Genomic DNA, 26,641 nt, shown 5'->3' with positions numbered 1-26,641 from the left:
GGCATCTCATCGGCGGCTCGCTTGTTTCCCTCCTTGCATGTCGCGCACACCCCAAAAAAAAAAAAAATACTAGATTGTTATTGTTTTCATTACAAGATATGTGATGTATAATTGACGTCAGCATCATTGATTTCCTTTTGTTTTTAATTATCTTTTTCTTAAAATTTTCGTCCCCTTTTCCACGAATGAGATTTTAGGGGGAGCCGGTACCACGACAACCTGGCGATTTGAATTTCTGGGCGTTGACTTTGACTGCAATGAGCTGCAGAATGCTGCTCCGTAGGGCATGGACCCATGATAGAATAACGATAGGCTCGAAACCAAGATGATTCATCACTACTCCATTTTTCAGTTGAAAAATCAAAACTTTTGGGCGGCGTTGACTCTTTTCAAGATAGACATTGCTCATGCAAATAAATTTCTTCACTAACAAATATGAATATAATAATAATTCGAGATGGGTCATGGGGAATTTATTATTATAATCAAAGCGGTGATGGTCATTAGATCGAAAGAGGGCAAATCTCATCCGTTCAAATGAATAATAATTCGAGATGGGTCACTGGGTATTTTTTATGCTAGGGGCATTGCTTGCACACAAACTCTAATTTTCGGTTTGAATCCGCATGCATGGACTGAGAAGATTCAGACAAATCGAAACGATTATTTTTTTGGGGGGGTGGAAAGCAACGAGTATGTGGCCCTAGAATTTTGGAGTTCCTTGACACATTGGCTAGATTGGTGATTGCCGAGCCAGTTTGTGTGAAAACTAGACGCGTGACATCAGTTCAAGTTCTCATGCCATCGAATGCGAAAGTTTGGGCCATCAAATGCGAAAGTTCGATAATTGGATCGTTCTGAATCTTAATTCTCTTCTTATAATATCCACGAGAATAGTGACATATTTGTATGAAGTTTCTCTATCTAAAATGGTCTTTTTTGTCCTCAAGAACTTTACGGTCCGATCGAACAATGTCCTTCCAATTTACAGAAAAACATGGATGAGTAAGTCGAGGGAAAATGAAACTACTGGGTACCTGATGCCGTTCATTTACATAGCACAATAACCATCAAATCGCATGATGTACTTAGTATCATAACTTTACAAACTATCATCTTCAAAAATTTACACAAAGGTTCATTTTGAGTGTCTTCAAGGACTTAGCTCAAAAGAGAATCACGTGTTTTAATGTTTTTCAAATAATTTAATTTGACTTGGCTTTTTATAAAAATGAAGTCCAACGAGACACCCGCGTAATATAATTTAAGGGGTAATGTCATGGCTAGCTGCTCGATATTTAATATGGTCCTTAAATTACTTTTTTTTTTTTTCAATCTTTTTGAACTTTCCGAATTTCGTTCAATGTAATTCTTCGGTAAAAAAAAAAAAAAAACCGAATGACATTAAATGAAATGGATATCAACGCAATGCTCTTTGGCATCCACGTGGCATGCACGATCTCTCTCTCCACAGGAATTTTTTTCGCTGACGAAGATAGAACAATAGTTCACATTCCTTTTTATCCAGATTATGACATGTTATCGTACCACTTTATTCGTAAATTTCAAAGTACTGTAACCAAGGAGATAATCTGTAGAGCCATACGAAAGATGACTCAAGCATTATTAATACTTGCCTATCAAGATTACAAGCACTTGATGCAGCCACCGTTTCAATCTCGATGAAAATAATATCTTAAGATGATTGGAAAAATTCGTTCACCGATAAGGATAGAGCAGTAGTTTATAGTTCTTTGATACTTTGATACATGATGATGATCACTATCCTTAAGGTATTATTTTCCCTCTCAATTGTTGCCGTCGGGTCCAAATACACCACTGCTTTATACACCAAAGTCACAGAGAAATGAATTCAGCAACTACTCAATTTGTGTCTTGGAATTTCACCTTGAATATGCTATGAAACTTGTGCGTCAAAAGAGAAGAAGAAAGTCTCATGAAGAAGAGAAAGTTGATGTTCTTGAATAGTTGCGATGAACAATGTATGATTTGCTCAATCATCTACCGGCCTAACACCAACAAAAAAAAAAAAAATTCAACTTTAACTTTTGTCCAAATTCTACCGGTCTATATCCAAAAAACCCCAACTTTAACATTTTGTCCCAATTATATCCAAAAAATTTATATCTCATAAAAAAAAACACAACTTTTACTTTTTTTCTAATTCTACCACATTTAGCCTTCCGTTGAAAATCACCATTAGTTAATCCTACGTGGCATTTTCACTTCATTAATAAATTGCACATCAGTTTTACTTCAGCAAAGTTAACATGAAAAAACCCCACAACTTCTCTTATATTATCCGCTTCCCCTACTCATTGTCGAAAGATACAGAGCCATTGAAGAGGTGCGTTTCAGATTCTTCTTGGCACTCAACAGCCCAAAAAACGACTAGATGTGGAGATCTAATTATTTATATGAATGATCTTAAATCTCATCATCCCAAAAACCTACTGTTTTTAAATTTTGAAGATTTACCGATAAGTTTGGCAAAAAAGTTCGACCACGTAGGATTAACTAATAGTGGTTATGGATGCAAAGCCGACGGTGATAAAATTAGGACAAAGTAAAAGTTGGGTACTAGACTGGTAGAATTGAAACAAACATAAAAGATGAGAGTTTTTTATGAGACAAAAAAAATTAGATATAATTGGGACAGAGACTAAAGTTGTGGATTTTTTATGAGACAAATTTTTTTTGGATATAATTGAGATAAATACTAAAGTTGAGGGACCCACCGACTGGTGGCCGCGCTGGTTTGCGCTTAGTTCCTTTCACGAGAGATCCTAGGTTCAAAACTTCGTGGTGCCGGTGTCTTACCCGGACACTGTGGTGGTGGGGTCCTACGCTTGCCCCCGAGAATAGTCGTGCTTCACCGCTGGTTTGAGGGCTTTTTTGGCAATTAGACCAAAAAGATAGGGCAATGAACGAGAACTTTACTCTTGAATTTGTATATAACAGATTCTAGATCTACTCAATGTATAATATTACACACATTTCTAGGATAAAGGTCGATATAGTCATTTAAAGGTAGACGTTGATATATTAGGATATTATGTGATTTTGTATATTTCCCTTGTTTGATTCTGATTGATCTATTACTTCATATAGTCTTACGTAACCTTCATTTCTGTATGTAGATAATATTGCATTTTTTTTGTCATCGCTCTATTCTCAACTTGGTATTGGAGCCTCCTTTCCTGAGGCAACCCTAGTGCACCCTATGCACCTCGCAACAAAATAAGTTCATCCCGTTGGTTGACAGTGCTTACCAATACTTCATTCCCGTCCGAGTAAGCACTATGGTGGTTGTGTTACGATAACAGTGACACGTTACCAAGTCAAGCTTTTTTCATGGAGGGGGGTTTTCTTTCGATGTTAACCGCACAGGCCGCATCGCTAAGTAACTATTCTCCTAAGCCAGCTATATAGACCGTTTGATGCTACGACGCCAACCACATAGGCCGTTTGATGCTACGACGCCAGCCACATAAGCCGTTTGATGCTACGATGCCAGCCAAATAGGCCGCATCGCTGAGTTACTATTTCGCAAGCTAACCGCTTGTTGTTTCCTCTTTGATTCTCGACTTTTTGCGAGCCGTTTCAAGAATCAATACCACCATCTAACTTGCCGCCCTCAGACCGGCAAGACCTGAAAAATTCACCATGAACGCCCCTCGGACGCCGTCTCACAGTATATCCTAACACATCTAGCCAAAAAAAAAAAAAAATTGAGAATGTGACAGGATATTACATTTTTTATTTTTATTTTTTTGTCATCGTTCTATTCTCAACTGTAGAAATGGCAGAAAACATGAACTACAAAATCATGACAGTTAACAGACTAAGGGAAACAATTAATCTCTATCATGCCATTTTCTTCGCAATTGATTGTGGCTGTACTTATGTAGTTGCTCCACTTAAGTTTGTGTATGACATATGTGCACGATTTTCATAATCTAATGGCATACTAACGTAACATTTTGTCCCTGCTTAAATTCCTCATACTTCATTCTTTTTTGAATTGATCTTTGACTAGCATCTCATGTAAATTTTATAGGAAAATAACAAATACATAACTCACATCTCACCCAATAAGCACTTTAATACCTGTACTTTTAAAAATAACAAATACACACGAGTTCTACATTTGGAGATCATTTCGTACTTTTAACATCAATCGTCCTTGTATTGCTATTTATGAAAAATGTCATTCCTTAAATAAATAAAAAAACCAAAACGAAAAAGGATGCACATCCCTAAATCCTAAATTTCTCACATCCACCCATGTCGCTCGAAACCAACAAGAAAACCGAACCACCCACCCATATTCTAAGTAACATGTTGACAAGAGATCATAAGGAGGAGATGACTTGTCTTTTCAACGTGAGATCCTGTTTAGAGGTTACGCGGATGGTACCGGCAAAAATAAAGGTATGTCAGTGGTTATTGAGTTAAAAGTGGTTTTGATTTCCTGACATGCAACTAAGTAATTAGCATCCATATCGATACCGACATGTGATACGATACGATACGATATGCCGACACGTCATTTTTTTTTTTTTTAAATAGAGAATTTCAACAAGTTGTATATTCAATGTATTATTATTTGGGGAAAATTGTAAAAAAAAAAAGTCATAAACCTATTGCACTTTTGCCAATTCAATTCTAAAATATTTAATTTTTCCAATTCAGTCCTAAACATTTTGTATTTGTGTCAATTCTGTCCTAAATCTCCTTTTTTTCTTGCCCCAATTTAATCCTAAACCTTTTACACTTGCGCCAGTTCAATACATCTAATCAACTTTGACTGGTCGACACCGACGTGGACAAGGCCGGCACTGACGGAGCAATTTTTAAATAATATTTTAATATTTCCCAAGTATTTATTATTTATTTTTCTTTTCGTTCATCTTTTTCCTTCCGCGTGCTTCACCACCTGACCCCTTTTGCACGCGAGGGCTGGTCCCGTTGCCAGCGACGGTGCGGGAATTAGGACCGCTCAAATTGGTCCCAAGATAGACCAGAGGATACTGCTTGTTTATGGACAGGCTCCTCCTGCCTTTACACAGAGAAATACCTGCAACAGAGATCACAGCCCCCAATTTCACTATCGCCGAAAAGTCCCGATCCATTGTGCTCGCCCCAACAGCCATTCCGTAAGCATAGCCGAGTAGATTCGCACCGCGTACCGGCGAGCAAGTGACCGTGGCCGCCATGCGAGTCCCATGCCAATCCTGGTCCCTCAGCGACTTGTGTCGACTGGAGCGAGGGCCAGCGCCCCCTCCACCAAGCCCGATACTTCGTTTTTGATCTTTCTCCAACATAAATTCAAGGCCACCTTAATCTAATAAGCATCCAGAAAGATAGTCATAGAAAGCCAAAGCTAACAGACCCAGGACCAAAAGAGAATCCCCAGGTGTGAGAGAAGACGAGAAGGCCGGAGGAAAAAGATGAACCAATAAAAAAAAATTGAAAAATATTAAAATGTATCTAAAATTGCCCGGTCAAGACCGACCAGCGTCTACTTTAGCGCCAAATGGTCAAAATTGATCGGATGTACTGAACTGGTGCAAATGCAAAAAGTTTAGGATTGAATTGGCACAAAAAAAAAGATTTATAACTGAATTGGCACAAATACAAAAGATTTAGGACTGAATTAGCGAAATTAAAAGGTTTATGATTGAATTGGCAAAAGTGCAATAAATTTAAGACTTTTTTGATAATTTTTCCTGTATTATTGTATTTACATGATAAATTATCATGTATGTATAAAAATAGAGTAGCGCTTTTTCCACTCCCACTATGGTTAAAACACTCCATAGCATATTGTTTTGATAATATTAACCTTTGCAGGTCCCACCTTTTCTAAGCATTCTTCATTTGTTTTTTTTTTTCTTTCTCTTTTTTGTGCCACTTTCCTTCATATCATTTATTTATTTGATCTCTCTTTCTAAAACTCCCATCTCATGTCAATAATAAATAAGTTTTTGACATTCCTCACCGGATTCGACCCCCCCCCAAAAAAAAAAAGGGATGTATCTCACCTGCACAAAAGGAAGCATCCATCAACGACACAGGCAATTGACGTAATTGAAGCCTAAATTTGCGGATACCCTCTTCGTATCTACTTCTTCAATTCAAAACTATTGTAAGTGAAAAAAACCTTCTCATATCTCTTTGCTCTTCACCCTCATTCCATCGCTTTTGCTCTTCGTTATTCATTTTCCCATTTTACATCAAACACTTCGATTGATCGATCGCAAAGACAAGATAAACTCCATTGAAGATTTAAATTCGGGAGCTAGACCGCTCGCCCAAATCCTCATCAATCTCATCGGGAATGTCTATTTCTCCATCTTTGTCTTTTTGGTCCTTATCATTACTATTATGGCTGATTCACCATCACCTACCTCATTCGTGCGATTTCTCTTTTGTCCCAATCTTGGACGCCGAGCCGCCATCTCAAGCGATTGAAAGGGCTGCAGAGGTGATTACGAGTTCATCCCTCATGTCCAAGCCCATATGCGATGAGGAGGCTCCATTGTCTGTCAATTATTTGAATCTACGTGCTCTGATTGCCGTTAAGAAGTTTAATGCAATAGCCTTTACGTCAATTGTAGATTCAAAATCAATGAATCCGATACGGCTTGGATGACAAGTGATAAAGGCAGATCACAAAGGAAAATGTTTTTTTTTTCTACGTAACTACTAAGGCTTTAACCATGATCGGATTAAGAGGGGCGAAGAGAAGTAAAAGAAAACTAAACGGTGAAACCATATCCAAACAAAAAGATGCTTGAAAGAAGATGTAACCCACAAGGGTTGATATTGTCAAAAATACTCTAATTGGGAGTGTTTTAGTTGTGGTGGGAGTGCAAAAAAAGCGAACCTAAAAACATCATGAGTGATTTTCTTTTTCTTTTTTTCTGTTAGGGATTCATGATTAACTTTTTTTTTTTTTTTTGCTGACTGAGTATACTAATTTTGGGGTAGTTAAGTATATGATGTAAGTATACACATTTTTGATTGATTTACATTTTAACCTCTAATTTATTAACAAAATTTAAAATTGATCTCGTGTGAGTTGGAATGGCAAGTTGGCATATTGGACTCGTGTGTCGCTAGCGTGTTCGGAGCGTTGACCACGTATGTGTGGGATGTCCGACACCTATTGATCATGTGTTAGTCACGTGTCGGAGAGTGTTAGATGCGTGTTGGTGTCTGACACTAGTCCGACACAACACGGAGGGCCTCGGAGGGTGTCCATATTTCCCTGACTACTAGTACCCTTCCTTTTTTGTTTTTTTTTTTTTGGGGGGGGCTAGAACTGCTGGTGCCCTTCCTTATAACATAGCCCCTCGGAATTAATTAATTAGATCTCTACCATTCATTAAATCTTCTTGGTAATGCATCAATATTACAGAGGCACATGCATACTTGTTTAATCTCTCAAAGATGAACGTTTGAAATATTCTTTTTTTATGCTGTTTGGAATCTTATTAAATTGATCATTCATCCTTGAAGATGCTCACCATAAAAATATTCCAAACCGGGAACAAAACGATAAACTCTTCTTAGGCTTGGGACGGATGCATTTTTGTATTTGGATGTGCACATAAGAAACGGATTGTGCCGGGAAGCAACGTACTTGTTCTCGTGCCGGGCCGTGCTAGCGCCGTGCCATTGCCGACGACAATATTTTTATTTTATTTTATTTCAAAATGTTGTAAGGGAAGACGATTTTTTATTTTTATTTTTAAGTTCAAGCATCCTTCTGTGTGTCGTTTTGGTCCACAGATATTTAGAGGTCGCCGTCCTGCAGTAGAGGATGATGCTGACTTTTTCGACGGTATGTCGCGAACGGTAGGAATGAAATGGACCCTTTTCTTAATAATAGGCATTATTGTTATTTTTGTTATTTTTATTATTTGCTAAATGGAAAATTTTTTATTTCTTTTTTCGGATTCAGTACGTGTGTATTGTAGGGGATTGACTCCACGGAGTCATAGGATACTTATGTCCGTAAGAATGGTCAAAATCTAACATAAAAAAAAAAAAATTTGCTAGCATAATAGTTTTTGAATAACCGTGAAAATAATGATATGTTGTGAGCTATAAATTTTTAAATAGGAGGTTCACAATAATTTTGAAGTAATTATTATTTATTTTTTATGGCTCAAAAAATATTATTAGCATAATAGTTACTAAAAAATTATTATATAATTAATTGAAAAAAATGGTTAATCACTTTCATTTATTTTTTAAAAGTGAGTCACATCAACATAAATAGTTTTGGGGGAGCGTAGGATGGGAGGGCTCTTTCACCATTTTTCTCCGTCCGGTGGGAATTCGAGGAAGGTTGCCAAAAGTCAATTATGGCCGTATTTTGGTAAGGTTTTTAGGAAAAGATTTGGGAAATGGAAAGCTCTTTAATAGAGTAGTTTTTTTTTCCCTAAAGTTAAGTAGTGTTTGGTAAAGTATAATGTAAAAATATATTGTGAGCAACTTTGATTTAAATGCTGTCGTTTGCTAGTTTTTTTTTTTTTTTAAAGAAAAAAATCTCAAACCTTCGCTGGCAAGGTGAGGGCATTTTCGGAATTATGAAAGTCTAGCAAGGCGAAAAGTAGGATAAAATAATTAGCATTGCAAAATGCTCAAGGTCCAAAATTCCTCCAAACATGCCTTGGGCTCAAGGCCTAGAGCCCTAAAGGGGTTTGGCAAAGTGTTGCCAAATGCAATCTATGTGCATAGGCGATATATCTGTCTGCAAGAATCAGTTTTTGACTTTTTATCTTGATCGATTAAGTCTTTAATATTCGAAAAAAAGAGTATAAAATCAAGTAATCGGAGAAATAATAAAAAGAAATCGTGCACAGTACATTCGCGAAAATGTAAACTCTAGTCAAAGAAGCGCACGGTAAACCATGCAAAATTCTAGCCAACTTAGCAGTACATTAGCAGTCATCAACTGTGTTAGTTTCCACCTTTATTTGACTTTTCCTCTTCTTTTTCTTTCTCCCATTGGTAAAGCATTTGTTGCTAATTAGTTGCAAGCCAGATGTCATCACGCATGAATGCAGAGGATTCATATCTGTGACTGCCACAAGTAATAAAAATTGTTTGCATGTCTTATTCATAGATTATTCGGGTAAATTTGTGTTTTTACCTCGTGAGGTAAAACCGAAAAAAATAAGACAAAAAAATCGAAACGAGAAAAGGACAAAAATCACGCCACATTGAGGGAATGCAAAATTGACAGTTCTCCAGCCTGCACTTCAAAGTGACTAATCACAAAAACAGCATAACACGTTGTAATATTCTTATGCGATGTTGGGACCTGTTGTCCTCGTATAAAAAACAATCGTAATTGTATGGAACATTATTGTTTGCACCTTGGAAATTTCACTCTCCTGCTCGGCATTGCCGTCGTCACAAGAGCTTATCGAACTTGCTATCCTCGGGCCTCTTCGGCCTCTGTCTCTTTCGGTACAATCTTGGCTCTTCATAGGACCGGAAGCATACATACATTCGCACCTCAATTGTACTTGCTCGATTGTGGATATACATATCTATTTCCCTTAAAAGGAGAGGAAAATTTAACATAGACATGTCTGTCTCGCCACTCATTGAATGATTATGTGCAACAAAAAGTTCAGAGATGTCTTTTGATAACCAGGAGAAGTCTTGTGATAACTGAGCGTATGCCGAATAGAATCGGGACAGTGTCCTACAAATTCACTTAGAAAAAACAAGGTCGAGGTCGCATTGGCAGAGGACACCTCGCGACATTATGCTGAGTCTCTTGTCATCTGATGCTTTCTAGACCGCTTGTCAGATCAATCGGCACTCATAAGACGAACATTAGGGAAAGGAGCAAAATCATTAGCCAAGTCATGGCCTCCGATTAATTTAGACCATTTTCTTTGAGAAACTAAACTGTTTCAATAAAAGAATGTTACATTCAACCTGCAAAATTTGCTGAAAAAAGGGGAGAGGGGTGGGGTTTGTAACAAAATGATATACAACTACAAATACAGTTATCAACCTATAAGGAGAAAAGAAAAAAGTGAACTCACCGCTGACTATGTGAACAAAGTCACGACATCTCTTCGGTACCCTCTTACCATCAAAAGCCTGGGAACATTCTCCACCAACAGATCCATGTACTCCATGTAAAAGTATGCCGGATGATTCAATGGAGGAGGCGGTAGGCTCACTAGCACCACCGCAGCCATCCTCGAGTATCTGAGTATGGTCGAATTCAACTTAAGGGTAGTATAAAGGAACTTCTCCACCTGTTGTTCGTTGACCACCACGGGCTTCCCGTCGGCCATCAAAGAAGTCCCATCCCTCTGAGCAGCCTCCTTCATCTCATTGAGATAGTCGGTGATGCGGCCTTGAGCTTGTGTGAATGCTTCCAGCGAGTCGTCGTTCTGGGACCCACCCTCCACCTTCAGGTCCCATGATTTCATCGAGACGACAATCACTTCTGCTTGCATCCGGAGATCATAGAGGAACTTTTTCACATCGGCCTTGAGCCCCTCGGCATCTGAATCCTCCTCTGCGATGCAAAAGACCTGGATCTTGCAACTCTCGAAGCTCTCCTTTGTGAGGAGGAGCTGGGAGAGGAGGAGCATGAGGCCACCATCCTTCACGATCCAGTACAAATCAATCGTACCGTACTGCCTTTGATACTCGTTCGGCCATTCATCAAGGCCCTTGACAATAACAACCGCCTTGTTAGCCACAATGCAATCATTTATTATGCCCACAAATGTGGCAGGTATTTCAGTCAAGTTCTCGCGACGCCATATCTCTGGGTACCGCATGACCACAATATTGGGCTTGAGATTGCCCAGGCCCATGGTCTGGACAATCCCACGGAAGCCTTCGGACATGCTTGGGGCAACAACAATCTCTGCGACTCCCTCACAGTTCTTGTAGTCTATGTAAGTATCAAGCTGCTTGCAAGCAGCTTTAGCATCTTCAGCACATTCATGGTAATCTCCGTCGAGAATCGAGACAAAGATGGACATTCCCCTACCTTTCTTTTTCATGCAATTTGCAAAGTCTGCCAGCTTTGGATGGCAGGGTACATTTTCTGGAAGCTTTCCCCAGGGCCGGCAGAAAATAAGGGGAATCGGGTACCAATTCTTCGGATGCACTTGGCTTGCTGCAAAGACAACAAAGTGTAATCAAGACATAGCTACTAGGCACAAAGAGATGTGTGATGAAACTGTGAATGAGAAGTGCTGCAAGTGAAAAACACCTCCCTTGCTGGACATCACGTAAAACAATTGTTGGACAATGGGCATGCATTGACCAGTTTCTCAATTTAACTGTTCCATTGTCATCTTGTAGCCCACTGTATTTTAGCACTTGAAAGGTCATCAGTTTGCAGGTAGGGGAGAATTATAAGGTTGTTATAAGTCTCAGTTCTTGAACAAAACTTGCTCCATAGTAGAACCCAGAAAGTGAATTTTCCGTTAATTACAATCAAATGCAACTTCACAGTGAAATTTGACAAATTGCCAGCACTCTTGTGAAGCTATCAGCCACTTCAAACATGTCATTATTCTCCTACTAAAGAAATCCTATTAATTACAGAAAACATGTTTTTCTGTTTTCGACTGAATTAACTATTGGAGGTGACAGATAAGCTTGCCAAGGCGATGTTTTTCTCTACAAGTCACATCAGTGCAGAACCTATTTATTCAAATAGATAATGTCTAGCTCCAACAAATCATGAGAGCTTTCAGGATAATAAAAGAAGCATGGAACGTTTTAACCATACCAGAGTACATTTTAGAGAACTAACTAAACCACCTCCCTTTTCCAGATACTGATGAACAGCATACGAGACTACCAAGTGCAAATTGATTCCACTGACTCCTAGCAGAAGTGAAACCCGAGTCACACACTAAGATGAACTCTGTCAATGATATCAATCTGACATCTTGATCATTGACAAATGCCACATCAAATCCAAAAAGATTATGAGCAAATCATTCCAGGCTGTAATGATGAAGCATGATACAATTGCTTAAGGTCTAGTCTGACAATAATAAAACTGATGAAGGAATTGCTGTACGCTAGAAAAACCACTTCTCAGCATAATGTTACATACCTCCTAAAGATCGAAGACTGCGGAGAGCAAGTTGGAAATAGGCGCTTTTGAAACCATCGCCCCAGTCCCCAGCTTTTCCTTTAATGCTCACGTAGTAATATATGAGGCTTGCAAGAGCCAGAGAAATAACAGTAAATGACCACGATATCAAGAACATGATCACTGCGCAGATCACAAAAGAACAAAATGAATACAACGCGGGAAGACACAAACAAATGCAGGCACCAAAGAAGAGGTAAAGAAGTATGTGGTAGACCACACTAATGCATCACTATAAAGTAGTAATCCACTATGTGATTAATAAGATTAGGCATTGCAAATGCAAAACCAAAAGACTAAAAAGAAACAAGAGGAGGGCATCCTTCCCAACCATAATGTCAACTTTCATAAAATCTGAAACACCTTCAATTGGGGTTATTAAGAAGCATCTAATGATTCCCACTTCAAGAGCCATATTAAACAAACATTTAGAATGACATCCAGGATACTGGCCTCTGGGCCAATAGTCAAACTGAATGAATTTGAATAACCAAAAAGCTCCTGAGTGGAACTGAGGCATACCAATGCAGAGTGATGCTCCAAGCAAAGAGAGGCTCCAGTGGTGAAACTTCCACCGTGGACGCCAACTGGGTGCATCTAGAAGATCCAGGAGGAAGCAAGATAGGTTCACCCCCGCATAGCATAATAGGAAAAACATGGTTATGGTTGGCGTGATCAGATCCAGATTCCCAATTATGACACACCCTATACAGAGCAATGCAGTAAAAAGTGTAGCAATATGAGGTTCACTCCCTTCTGCAACCTTGAAGTAATTGAGAATAGGCAGGATATCATCATTTGCTATTGCTGCGAGAAGGCGAGGTGCGCCTGTGAGGCTCTGGAGAGCTGCACCTAAGGTCGAAAGGATAATTCCAATGTACACGATTGCAGGGAGAGGCCAAGCAATTGTAGCTGTAAGCAGCCTGAAAAAACAAATTAAATACAAGCTGAAACAACTGCATATCTAACTAAAGGATGTCCAAAATCCAAGGCTAAGGTAATCCACAGGCATTATAACAAGCAATGGCTGCTGAAAAGAAAACTCTGCAAAGTACTCCTTGGAAAAGAAGACAAGTGGGAATTCACGGTTAAAAAGTTTAGGAATAAGCATGAAGAAATAACTAACAATTCACTCTCCAATCTAATGTAAACTATTTGTGACGGAAAAAAAAAATTCAAAAGCTACCTGTCAGTCAGTAGCTTTTCTCTAGTTGCCAGAGCCCCGAAAAATAGAACAGAAATCAGATATAGGGCAGTAGTTGTAAGAGTTGCAGCAAGTGTCCCAATGGGTATTGACCGCTGAGTATCCTTCAAGGAGGCTGATCGATTTGAACCAGCCATAATTCCAGTAACAGCAGGAAAAAAGAGACCAACCAGTGCACTGTAAAAAATAGTGAAAATGGCAAAAGTTAGAAAAATCAGTAAGTATTCCACCCCCACATTAGAAATGACCTAGCATGCCTGAGGATGAACAAATGTGAGATGACAATGTTGAAATTATGAGATCCACCTTAATGGCACAGAAAAAGAAAACCACCAAGTCAGTGAAGAACGTATTTTCTCTTTTTCATAAGTTCACAGAAAGCAGCACACTTTCTTGCAATCAACCAAATTTAAGATAAGCTCATTCCAGTTGATCGTACAACAATCACTGATTAATGCAGAAGGAGGATGGCAGTAGGGAGAGCATTATACCGACGAGATCATCCAAATCATGTTCTAATATCATAGCTGAAACAAACAGATGAATCTTTAAAAAAGTTAATCTAGATCGAGACGCTGAAATGAAACGAGCAGTCTAAAAGCTCCAGAAAATTTCGCTCAATTAATTGTTCATGGTAGATGTGAGGTAATAAATATGTTTACACGATATATTCAAGACGATATTCCTTAATGTACCACTTACAAATTTGAGTAGTAAAATTTTGTAAAGCAGCTTTGGACTTCAGGCAAAAGCCACTGGGTACCTGTTTAGGACTTTGAGCTTTAAAAAGGCAGGATTTGAGCACGAAGAGTTTTAGAGTAATTAAGCAAATGCTAAAACTTTTTATCGAAAAACAGTCGAATTCTAAAAGTACTTCTCAATGTTTTACCAAACTCACCCCTACTATTGGTAGAAGAAATTAAAACCCAAGTTGCAATGAGAAACTCGAACTTTAGAGAAATTGAAAGAGTATGACGTGGGAGTCCATGTTACACCAAAGGCTGGAGTTGTTCTCAGTTTTAATCTCATCTACTAGAGTTACAAATGCCAAGAGTGGCTCTAAGTGATAGTTTTACATTCCTATGACCTCAGATCCCAGAAAACCGACTCATGTAAGTGAAGTACTAATACTAAGCTTCGGGAGTTTTCCCTCCAAGTACCCATGTCAGACACGAGACAACCATAGTTTGGGTACGACTCTGTGTAGAACAACCTAAAATACCTCAAACTCATGTTCCATGATGAAGGCACAGTGATTTTTCTGTTTGCAGAGAGAGAGAGATGTTAAACTCTTGAGTTGAGAAAGAAGATCATATGGAGGAAAAAGGAATAACGCAAACTTAAATGGCTTGGTTTAAAATTTCAAGTGATTGGGATGGATTAGACTTGCCACTTAATTGGATCATCAGCTTTGAAAACTTTGGGATTAAACATGACAAAACAGGGACCGAAGATAAAAAATATGAGGTACCTTTAAGATTAACACTTGACAAACAAATACTGTTTTACAAAAAGAAGGCCCAAACAACTTTTATGCAAGAAAAGGTCCTAAATAACTTATCCATTCAGAAAACACAAGTTCTACAAAACAGTAGTAAATGTACAAACTGCATGAAGTGGCCCTGTTCCCATGTCTATTTTATGGATGAGTTTTTTGGGTATAAGAATTTCTCAAAAAGCACGTCAGACACCCAAATCGGAAGGCCAGGCAACATAGACTGGGAGAGGAAAGCGATCACTGTGTTGACATTCTAATAACTGATTATATACAGTATTATTGCACCATCTCCTTGAACAAAATGGAAGCTGAACTATGTCATGCATCATAATCAACTGATCTTTTGGACTCAACTTTAGCACACTACAAAATGGTCAGCAGAAAATTGCAGCAGTTTTCATTGAACTCCAACACCAAGCTTTTGCCAGTGAATGCAGTTGGCTAGATGCTATCACAGCATAAGAAAATGTAGATGTTGCAAGTAATTGTATTGAGACTCAACAGAAATAAATGCTGACATTTCATAAGGTACTCAAATTGACTTACTTGAAACTCCATTCTACTTTCCCTTCAGGATCAGGGATTCCAGCATTGTTCGTTTTCTGATATTCAGGACCCCAGTTATCCCTAAAGGTGCTCAAACTCAATCCTGTGATGCCCTCTATACCAAGAATACCAAAATGTATAGTTTATGTCATTCCTCCGGTAAACAATATTCACTGCAAGTTGCCTGGATGACAAGTAAAAAATTCCTAAAACGATGACTACAACAGCTAATACAAGAAAGTGGAAGCAGTGTCAACACATGTTTCATTAATCAACATCACCATTGCAGAATATAACTTCCCAATTTTAGAACATATACCTTACAAGAATTTGTACAGGACATACCACGTCCCAAACAAGATGACTATGGTTGAAGCACTTAACCAATGTACGTAATTGGCAGCACTGTGCCTTGTTCTAGTGATTAATTGTGAGAAGGCCAAAAGACTGCTATATAAGAATAGTGGTAACTTACCTGCTGGATCATCCTTCCTGGCCAGAAAGATCCCAACAAAAATGCAGAAAATTGACAGTAAGACAGGAATTAGGAATGCAGGTGCAACCCGGTTGATCATTTTCACACCACCAAAGACGATAAAACATAGGACTACAGTGACAACAATCCCATAAATCTGCAGATCATGGGAGCTAGGACTCTCGATTGGCTGTGCAACTGCTGTGCCATTAACTTTTGTGATGGTCTCTGCACAAACAACATGAAGGTTAAGCCACTTGTCTGATGCAAAAAGTAAGTGTTTCAATTATTATGCCATTAAGAAGACAGCATTTATATACATCAGAGGATTAAAACTTCATTATCAAACAGTTGTCGGGCTCAATCAAAGAGCTGCGAATAAGAATAAATCAGTATGCCAAGGAGGCATAGACAGCAAGGACAGATATTTCGGAGCCTTGAGGTCACTAAAATTCAAATTGGCAAAACTTTAAAGTTTCAAAAACAAGAAGAAGCACAGTATTTAATGAAGAACCACCTTATAGAGATTGCTGTATGTAGCAGCATTTTTCAGGTGACATTACAAACCACTGAAGACACAGTATCATAACAGTAATTATTCAAGCTCAGCTATTTTATTAGCTTTCATAAACTTACCTCTAAAAATTCCAGCAGCTGGCAAGGCTTTTAAAAAAGTTTCCACAGCTCCCAATACATATCTAGAGACCACGAGTAAAAAGAAAAACGAGGATGTTAACATGATTAGATACAGCAATCAAGATCACTCTAAGCTACACCATTTCATCAGAATATCGCTATTTTCATTATAGACCTCCGGGGCTCAAACCAAGTTATTGTCCAAACAAAATCCAGCGATTACACTCACAGAGATCCAGCAACGGCATTCCCAAGGAAGAAGCATAGGCCAATACTCACTCCAACTTCAGGACCCAGAGCACGACCAATAAGATAGTATGGTCCCCCACCCTAGAAGCAAGAGAGATTGCACTGAGGGAGCTTTTTACACTTAACACAGACGCAAAAACGTAAAATGGCTAGTGAAGAAATTTTTGGGAAGTCTTACTGCACAAGGAACAGATCAAATGAAAACTAAGAACACAGAAACTGCTGCAAATGAGCAATCTTGTCCAACTATCTATAAGCACTAAATGAATGAGAAACATCTACACAAGGACAGTGGACAGCAAATGCATGATCAAAATTAGCATCAGTTCCCTCATCGAAATTCTCCCAGCAGCATGAGAAATCCTAAAGGATACATGAAACAGATAAAGGGTCAAAAATCTTAAACCCAAGAAGCCAAATATTTGATCTTCAACTAAATCTTTACAATGCAAATTGGTGTAACAGAACAAGAGGGACAATGCTTTCAAGGCAGGAAATGCAAATAAGAAAGCATAGGATGCTAAATGAATAAGATCGTACCTTCATTGCACCATTTGTAGCAATGGCACTCAGCGATATTGCAGTCAAGAATGTACACAAGCCACAAAAGAATACGAGCAACATGGACTCAGCTATGCCCCCCATACCAACAATCCTGCAACAAATATGAAAATGACCGTTAGTTAAAGATTACTACCATGGTAAAACAAATGCAACACGTCCAAGATATATGAGGAAGAAAGCAAAAATTTGGACAAAGTGCCTTCACAATGGATTGAAAATTACTTCCATAGGCAAGGCTCTCTAGAGGAAAGAAAAAATTTTCAGTCAAGATTTACCATGCAGGTGACAACTCCATAACTCAAACAGGGAAAGATCTACAGCTAATGTTGTACAGCAAAAGCCTCCCGGCTTGTCAACATATACAAGAAAAAGAGATGGAAAATTTGAAAAGTAATTTTTTGCATAACCTAGTTGTTCAATTCCATACAATATATGCAACATTTTTCTAGTCAGACAAGAAGAAAACTAAAAAGTAGATTCAGGAAATTAAAATGAGAGAGAGAGAGAGAGAGAGAGAGAGAGAGAGAGAGAGAGAGAGAGAGAGAGATCAAATCTGAGTAAATGAGATGATGTCTGAAATATCAAATGATACAAGGAAACTTCCGGAAAAATGCTATCCACTTTTCTAATAGTCTACAATTCTTAAAGTCCATAAAATGAAACCTATGACAATGACAAACAGTCTCGCGTCATGAAGCTCATCGTCAGGATCGGCATCATTATGGAGTTGAACAATGACCAGTACCAAACTTGGACCCATTTTAATAATATGCCTGAGCATGTCCAAAAAAACCAAACACAACTAATGTAGGTGAAATCTAAGAGAATGGCATTCTGATTACAGCCCAATCCCACCTATTAACCACAAACAATTTTACCCTGAATGAGGACAGCGGGGCTCTTTGAAAGAGTTAACTGTAAGAGCCTATTCGCAAATTTCCTCTGTTATTAATGCATACAAAATCCATCCACAAAAGCACATTGGTTGAAACAAAGAAATTCATGGAAATCAAAATTGAAAGAATTGCAAGAGAATTACCAAGAAAAACGGATATAATAAATAATTCCAAGAATATTCTGCAAGCACGGGACAAATACACCCATCATTGTACCCAGTTTGAGGTCCGAAGTCTGCATGATATTTGCACAGAGAAAGAATATGAAAAGGCATCAGAATCATCAAACCGTTCTGCATTTAAGGTAAAATAACAAAAGTGACAGTCTTCATCCAAATCAGATTTACAAGAAAGAAAAATATGAGCAGTTACCATTAAGAATAGACAGAAATATTTAATCCAACATGAGGATACACTTAAATTATTTATAACGTTTAGACATAAAGGCTTGGCATCGAAATTGGAAAAAGATAATTTGCCATACACGATACACAATCGATGAATTCTAAAACATGTTTTCCTTGCTGTATAATTGCTCCTGTATAGACCATATATCAAAAGACAATAGCAACTAAGCCTATTGCAAAAGATTGTAACAAGATCGAGAATATCAACCTTTCGATGACCAAGAGTGATGGAAACATCTTCACCATCTCTAGGACTAGAAGGTGCTGGAATTTGCTCCCCTGTCATACTGAAGTAGCAAATCAAATTTAAACCATCTACAGATCAATACGACTCAATAATATAAAGGATTCATCTTGATTAAGTTAAACGTAAGAAAGAACAACAACAGCAAACTGATTAGAACTGCTCCAATTGCAAACTATCTAGCAGAGAGACTGGACTAAGAGACAGCATTAGAAGATAAAAGACAGATAACACTATAGGAATAAAACAAAGTTTTGAACGTCCTTAAATACTGATCCAAAAGAACACAGAAACCAAACAACCCAGCTTACCTCTTCAGACCAAGAATATTCACAAGGGAATCAAAACCAAACAGTTCCAACTTGGATTCTTTCTGAGAGCCATTAACATCTGCATGCCTCGGAGATGACCCTTCTTCCTTTGCATCTGGACCCTCATTTGCTTGTTGGCCAACTTTAATATTCCTGTGATGACAGTGAATCATGAACATGAATTAAGACACCCACAACTGCAGATGCAATTGCTAGGACTCATCAGATCCCGCCACATTAAGGGAAAATTACTGAATCTACTATTAACACAGAAAAAAAGATTGCTATTAGATCCATCTCTCCCAATACGAAGCAACAAACATGGCATTGCTTTGACACCGGATGTCAAATGCAATGCGAGATGCCTAACTTGATGATTTACAGACAGATCCTTCCAAGCAAGTTTAGCACCATAGCATTCCCATACTTTAAAACTTAAGTTTGAAACCTTGCATCAAGATGCAAAGTTTTTTTGGAATTTATGTAAGCATCGATCAACTCAAATACGACAGTGCAAAAAGGTCATCCACCAACCCATCTAACGTGCCACATTTTAATTTCATACTCTCGGACCATCATAACCACACGGCCTTCCTTGCCATGGATGCTAAGTATGTCAAAACTATAGACTATTGGGCAGTAAACCACAATACTACTGAAAAGTTCAAACACCTCCACCTCCACCCCTCAAGGGAGGAAAAAAAGGAAACGGATTGCGCAAGAGCAATTGCTGCATATCCACCCCTTTCTCTCTCACAGCAGAAAAATGCACTAAAATCTAATCCGAAATCATATTCACGTAAAGATAGCATCAACTTCTGTACTGATGCTGCCCTCTAGAGATAGAATAACTGCATAACAACTTTGTCTTTTCAAAGCAAGTCAGTCATACCAAGTGAAGCTTCACATACCAAATTAGTTTATCAATTACATTGATATGTTCTTTTGATGCACACCCAGTGAAAAGTGATAGAATGTGGGTGATTCTTTTTCAAGTAACCTCTGCATGCCCACTCCTCAGTGAAGAAGTGTCTTGAGTAATTCTGGATCCGATCCACATGTCCAAGAATATACATCAGAAACATGTTACGCTTTAACCAAACTGGACAGTAACCTTTGTGCAAAACATATTTTCCATCTACTCTAACATACTCCCAATGCTTATTTCCTCGCAAAAGAATAAACTCACCGTAATTTATTACAAATACGGTGCAGGAGTGAAATTCAGACAACAAAGAGCAGGAGACACCGTGCTCGCATTGAACTCCAAATTCGAAAATGAAGATTCCAACAAACACCAATTCGCTTAGCAAATCAATGCACCGCACCGACACAAACCTGAGCCACTCGTCCCATTTCCAATTTCTGCACTTTAAGGCTCACTTCTCAACACAAACGACACCCGAAACGAGAAATCAACATCCAAACACAGTTCCTACTTTTTCCCCACTCGACTCGATTGCAGCGCGAAAAACGAAAGCTTAGAGCAGAGAACCTGAGAGGCACGTCGCGGCGGGGAAGAGACGAGGAGGAAGAAGAAGATCCAGGATCCATGGACGACATCTCGAGGACCGCCCGGTCGTGAGCCACCACGGGCCTGTACTTCCTCCGCCCCTGCTGGGGGAACTCGTCCTCGGCGCCGCTCTCGATGTCGCCATTGTCCATCTCGCCTGACCAAAAACCCGCGCCGGATCTCGAAACTCCTTCCCGGTAAGCCTTTGATTCCAGGGACGAAGATCCCAAAATCGGGCACGGCGGAGATCCGATCGAATCGGAACGGGGAGGAATCGCGAGAGAGCGCACCAGCGCAACGCGAAATCGACGAAATGACGAGCGAGCAAGAAAGAGAGGGAGAGAGAGGGAGAGACGTCTTTGAATTGAATGATCGAACGCCGGAAAAGGAGAAGTTTTTCGAGTTCGGAAGAGAAACCGCAGACAAAGATGGTTACATGCTGACGGTCTTTAACATCGACATTATTCATTTCTTTTTTCTTTTTCTTTTTGTTATAAAATTCATGAAAATCATATAATAAACGATAATTTTTTCTTAATTATCAATAATAAATATGAGACTTTTCTTACCAGTCAGTTCGACTTTTCTAAGATTGTTTTTTCTCATGATCAACCGATGTTTATATGCTTGCAATAGTCTGACACTAGATCCATACTATTGTCATTGGCCATACTATATAATGTAGCAAATTCAATTCATAGGAAAAATATAATGCTCGGAGATACAACCGAGAGCGGGGGTCCTCCCCTCTCCGGCGCACGCACCAAGAGAGAGATAGAGACCGTGTCAATCGCCACCAATCCAGGCAAAGGGCACCCTACCGTCACCAGGTTGTTCTCATCCCGACTTGTCAAGAAAGGGCTACGGCCCTCTCGGTTTGAAGTGCTAAGGTTGTGGCGGACCTCGGCGGCAAGTTTGCAAGGACGGCTGACCTCACCTAACTCTCGCTCACGACATACACAAACTCTTACTCTATTTTCCCTTCTAATCAATGAAGGCGGCGATGGTGGTGTTTGGGGAGCTGGCTCCGTCGAAGTCGGAGGAGGGAGGCCGGCTCCTTGTTGGTGGGCCGGTGGCGCCGCTGTCCGTCTTCTCCTCTTTCTTTTGTTCCTCAGTCGCACAAAAGAAATCAATGCACATTGATTGAACACTATCAATGACTTCCGGCGGCCTTTATCCTTTCTCAATAATGAGGCTGTTACAGAACTCTTTTCACGCCATTCCATCACACCACTTGCATACTTTTTCCGTAATATTCCAGCATTCAATGCAAGGAAATTAGAATTCTAAAGTTTATGATTTTTGAGTATCTGACTAAATTTCTCCGAATGTGTTTGCTCCCTCTCTCTCTCTTGCACGCATCGATATATTTAAAAAATCATTCAGGTTTTGTGCTTTCTAGTGCATCCCAAGAAAAATACGCAGATTCGGCGATTTGAATCTAAATTTTGAATAAGAAAGGCAAATAATTTGACGAGTGAATCAACCCAGGAGGTTTATAAAAGGTTCTTATTGCTTATGCTGTCGGGTCAAATCATGTGAAACTTGTCCAATTCTTTACTTTAGATATATTCTTTTAGGAAAAATTCAAAATAAATACCTGAAGTGCAATCATTTTTAAATAAGTGCATGAAATATACATTGTTTCAAATAAAGGCGTCAAATGCCATCTTTTTTCAAAGAAAGACCTGACCAAAGACATTCTTGTCATTTTTTTTCCTTTTCCTTTTTCTTTCCTTTTTCTTTTCTTTTCTTTTCTTTTCTTTTTTCTGTCTTCCTTCCCCCGCTCATAGCCGAACACAAGTAAGGGTCGCCCTCACACAACATCGACCCTCATTGGGGTTGGGCGAGGGCAACCCTTGCTCGACACTAGCGAAGCCGGCCCTCGCCTAAGGTCGGCGATGGCCGAGGGAAGATAGTGGAAAAGGAAAAAAAAAAAAAAGGAAAAGAGAATTTGAAAAGAAAAAAACAAGGAAAAAAAAAGCAAACGACGAAAAAGCCCTTGGTTAGACATTCTTTAAAACAAAAGTTCATTTCGGACTCTTATTTGAAAAAATGACGAAATTTCATACTCTTTGTTGGAATTCTCCCGTTACTTTATGACATAGGGGTGAAGAAGTATCTGTTTTTGTGGATTTAGTGTTTCGTTTGATTTTTAACTTTTAACTTTTCTCTTATGTTAACAGTGTTGTCGTCATTTTCTATAATTTTTTTATTCGATTACCATATTTTTTTCGATACTGAAACCCAAAATCTTCCCCCAACAAAAAAAAAAAAGAATATAAATTGTAATGTCCACATTCATCCCGTAGTCTTTCGCAATTTTTCTTTTATAGCGTACGAGATAACTTTAGTTTTAACTGATAATTCAAATATAGTTTTTTGCATTAAGCCCAGTCAAAAATGTCACAATGAAAAAAATAGACTAGTATTACTATTCTCCTTATTATTCAACTCAATTGACCGATATGATCCCAACACGCCATTGATGAAATACATCTCAACCGTCCATTTACCTTTTAAGTAATTTATCGTGATTAAAAAAAAGTCAATTAGATCAATTTTCTTAATTTCGAAAGTACTCTAATCATTTTATAATTTACTCAACAAAAACAGAAAAAATGAATCTACCATTCGATGGCAGCAAAAATAAAAGCAATCCACACTCTAAAACGGAAGCCTAAACTAGGTTTGTGTCAATCTGGTCCAACATAGCTTCCCATTGGCTATTTGAAACCTATTCATGTAAGAACAATGAACTTTGGATTCTTGACCAATCGAACCACAAAATCATCAAATTGAACCGGGATAGAGGAAGAAAGGACCACTCTAGAAGTAGCAAATAGATCAATTGAGCATCTCCGCCTTAGCCACCCGCTTCGATCCCGACGTGTCCTACCTAATTTCCTGTCCGAACGCCGATGCATCCGATATCGTTCGCTCCTCTTGCGAACCGAAATGCGGAAAACAGACGCTCCAAACTTTCGGTTCGCGTTGTTTCCGACGGGAATTAGAAGTTACCACCGAGCTCCGAAGCGGCTTTTAAGCTCAAACAGAACAGTAACTTGTGTGCTTTTTCACAATCTGAAAATAACACCAATGTGGTGGTGTTTATTTCTAATAAACCAACCACACATTTTGGCACATCATTTCAATTACCGCTCTTGCATATCATTACTCAAAGCACGAGGTTAATCCTAATTATGCATGAATACGTTACGCATCATTATAATTACAATTGCCTTTTATTTAACCCGAGGGCATGAGCGTAAAAGCCCGGCTACTCGGCGGTCCATGAAACACATTGCAAACCCCCATGAACAATAATACAACCAATACTTTTAAAGTTTACGTGACTCATTTCTGTGGAACATCATCCATTAATGAAATAATGATTAAGTTTAGGGGGGTGAATGACAACCATTCTGTTCCTGAAATAGATTTTTAGTTAGAAATAGATTTTTCTATTTCCGTTTCTAGATGAGTTTTTGAGAAAAAAAAATGCGTTTAATAACGATATAAAATTTCTGATCCTAGAATAGAAATTCTTTTGATAACAGTTGAAAATTTCTATTTCTAGAAATTATTATTTACTATTTAAAAATACAAAATTATTATTTATTTTTTATTCCGGCAGCCGGCAGTGGGGGGCCGCGGTGACAAAGATAAAAAACTATAGGAGATTATATTCGATTTGGCAAGGAAGGAGAAAAGTCAAATCACCTTAATGGTCGCAACATCAGCTGCTGATGGTTTCAAATCCAGAGCAAGGCCAAAATGGAGCATCGCATAGGGCATATTCTTTCAGCCCCTCTAGGACTCCTAAAGCTTTGTCCGAGCTTTTTGAGGCTCATGAGTATATTAGCCTTCCGATACACAGGAAGAGGGTTCTTTCTATCAGCTAAAATAGCTTTCTCCGTGATCATCAAAGCTTCCTCGCTTCTCGTCTGTCTTTAACTATTCTCAATACTTGGACGACGTGATGGTCTTCTCGTCTTCTGAATCCCATTGTCTGGCATCTCTTGAAGTGCTTGTAAGTAATCACAAACAGTAGCTAGGACTGAAGATCAAACGATAGACATGAGCAGTGGCGGGGACGTTTCCTTTAGTGAATGCGATTCCAGTGAGCAAAAGGCTCCGGATTAGCTTTTGGAGCTGGTTTAGCCGCTTCCGGAGCACCAAACACATTCCAAAACCTCAGTGTTTCATCCCCTGCCGCTGATGCTACAGTGCAACCATCTGGGCTCTGACAGGAAAGAGACAATGTGTTACTACTTGAGGATCTAAATCTTATCAGAAAGCAGTGAATGCAGAAATGCAATTCCTAGAACCAGTAAGTAAAATTTGCAAAGGTACCTGGGCCATGAAAAGGACTCTAGAAGTATGACCAGTCAGCTCTGCAATCTTTACCATTGAAGGGTACTTCCAAAGAGTCTGCTGATTATGAGTAAATCCGTGAGAGCTAAGCAACTCTCTCTCTCATTCTTGTCCCATAGCAGAGCACAGACCTGGGAACCGGTATCCAGAGAGTTGACCGGTCAACTTTATGGTCCGATCACCTCCACCTCCATCGGAGGCCAGCAAATTCATCTGGAAGGGACACCAGGCAACGGCTTTAACAGCAGCTGTGTGCTCTTCGAGCCGGTGAAGCCATTGGGTGGGTGAATTGGAACACGCCATGGACCTGTCCCAAATGTGGAGAACGTTATCATTCCCTCCACTCGCTAATTGATTGCCTGAGGCTGACCATTTAACCCACAAACCTCCAGGGCGTGACCCCTGTAGGTCTCAACAATGCGAGATCTCACTCGCACACCATTATGGACGATCTGTCCATCCATTCCTCCTATCGTAAGGATGTGATTGTTCCATGCCAGAGACCCAACCCAACATCTGTGGCCACCTCTCAAAGTCCTTAGCTGCAATGAAAAATTCAACCAAATTGGGACCACAACTTGTCAGGCAGGTTTCATGTGATGATTACAGATACAAAGTTTCATAGTGAGAAAACCACTGGCCAGTCTATTATGAGTCAAATCCCAGAGCTGCACTTTAGAATTGTTCAGGGCGACAGCAATGTGGTGACCATCTGGGGCCGAGCTGACACTGGTAACCAGGCCGTTTTCGTGGTCGATGGTGACAAGCTCTGAGGTAGAGCCATCTGAAGCATTCCAGAGATAAGCTGTATTCCCCAGGGCAATTGAAAGTTTATTGCTGCTTCCCCATTTTGAAAGTACTAGTTAGAAGTCAGGGGAAAACTAGATCTCGTTTGCTAGTTCATCATAAACCACCCAAAAGAAAAGACACTACTTACTAGCACATTATAAAACTAGGCGCTGTGGCGACACATGTTACCGATAGCACAACAAGCCTTTGCACAAATATTTGAATCTTCATGTATAAGAAATCCCTTCATAGTTTCCAGGACACCAGCTCCGTTGAGCTCGAGTATGTTGAGCCTTACATCCTGTTGAGTTCTAATCTAGATCGAGTCGAAAATGGGAAGAAATAGAATCAGATTTCGAGACACGAGCTCACCTCCTTTAAGGAATTATTTGCCTCTTCTCCTCTTTCTTTTGCTTCTTATTTACCTTTTAGGCCTTTATTTCCCCAAAAATTTCGAATTTCTTTCGTATATCTAATTGCTACATAAGATGTCACAAAATATTACATGTCAACTTTCTACAACTTCGACCAAAAAAAAAAAGAACTTTCTATGATAATCAAAGACCACATTGATTGAACACTATCAATGACCTCCGGTGGCCTTTATCCTTTCTCAATAATGAGGCTGCCACAGAAGTCTTTTCTTTTGATGCCATTTCATCACACCATTTACATACTTTTCCATAATATTTAAGCATTCCATGCTAAGGAAACGCACCCATCTTTACTCCCTTAAATTATA

General features: G+C 39.1%; 1 protein-coding gene and 1 pseudogene across 3 annotated transcripts; both read right to left on the bottom strand.

Annotated features, from left to right (window-relative positions):
- Nucleotides 1-9,928: 9,928 nt before the first annotated feature.
- On the bottom strand, nt 9,929-21,068 carry LOC115726616 (cation-chloride cotransporter 1). 3 transcript variants are annotated; one of them, XM_048285090.1, is made up of 14 exons: nt 20,716-21,068; nt 19,221-19,373; nt 18,874-18,952; nt 18,402-18,493; nt 17,339-17,453; nt 16,779-16,879; nt 16,550-16,611; nt 15,914-16,141; nt 15,439-15,553; nt 13,377-13,571; nt 12,983-13,113; nt 12,713-12,815; nt 12,152-12,258; nt 9,929-11,197 (listed from the first exon to the last, which is right to left on the bottom strand). In XM_048285090.1, the coding sequence occupies exons 1-14, from the start codon at nt 20,883-20,885 to the stop codon at nt 10,107-10,109; spliced, it is 2,742 nt and encodes a 913-aa protein (XP_048141047.1). In that variant the 5' UTR covers nt 20,886-21,068; the 3' UTR covers nt 9,929-10,106. The 3 variants fall into 3 exon arrangements, with proteins under 3 accessions (XP_048141047.1, XP_030512431.2, XP_030512432.2); XM_030656571.2 differs by having other exon boundaries at nt 12,152-12,313; nt 12,713-13,113; XM_030656572.2 differs by lacking the exon at nt 18,874-18,952 and having other exon boundaries at nt 12,152-12,313; nt 12,713-13,113; nt 19,258-19,373.
- Nucleotides 21,069-24,674: 3,606 nt separating this feature from the next.
- On the bottom strand, nt 24,675-25,717 carry LOC115726620 (annotated as a pseudogene).
- Between the last annotated feature and the right edge of the window lie 924 nt (nt 25,718-26,641).

The sequence above is a fragment of the Rhodamnia argentea genome, chromosome 9 (assembly GCF_020921035.1).
Source record: "Rhodamnia argentea isolate NSW1041297 chromosome 9, ASM2092103v1, whole genome shotgun sequence".
NCBI classification, from domain to species: Eukaryota; Viridiplantae; Streptophyta; class Magnoliopsida; order Myrtales; family Myrtaceae; genus Rhodamnia; species Rhodamnia argentea.
This window is presented reverse-complemented; position numbering and strand designations above follow the sequence as displayed.

Coding starts and splice junctions, on each gene's coding strand:
- LOC115726616 (XM_030656571.2), bottom strand. CDS start 20,885: ATGGACAATGGCGACATCGAGAGCGGCGCCGAGGACGAGTTCCCCCAG. Junction 18,953..19,220: donor AATATTCTTGGTCTGAAGAG/GTAAGCTGGGTT, acceptor TTGCTACTTCAG/TATGACAGGGGAGCAAATTC. Junction 15,554..15,913: donor CAGGAAGGATGATCCAGCAG/GTAAGTTACCAC, acceptor TTCTTGGTATAG/AGGGCATCACAGGATTGAGT.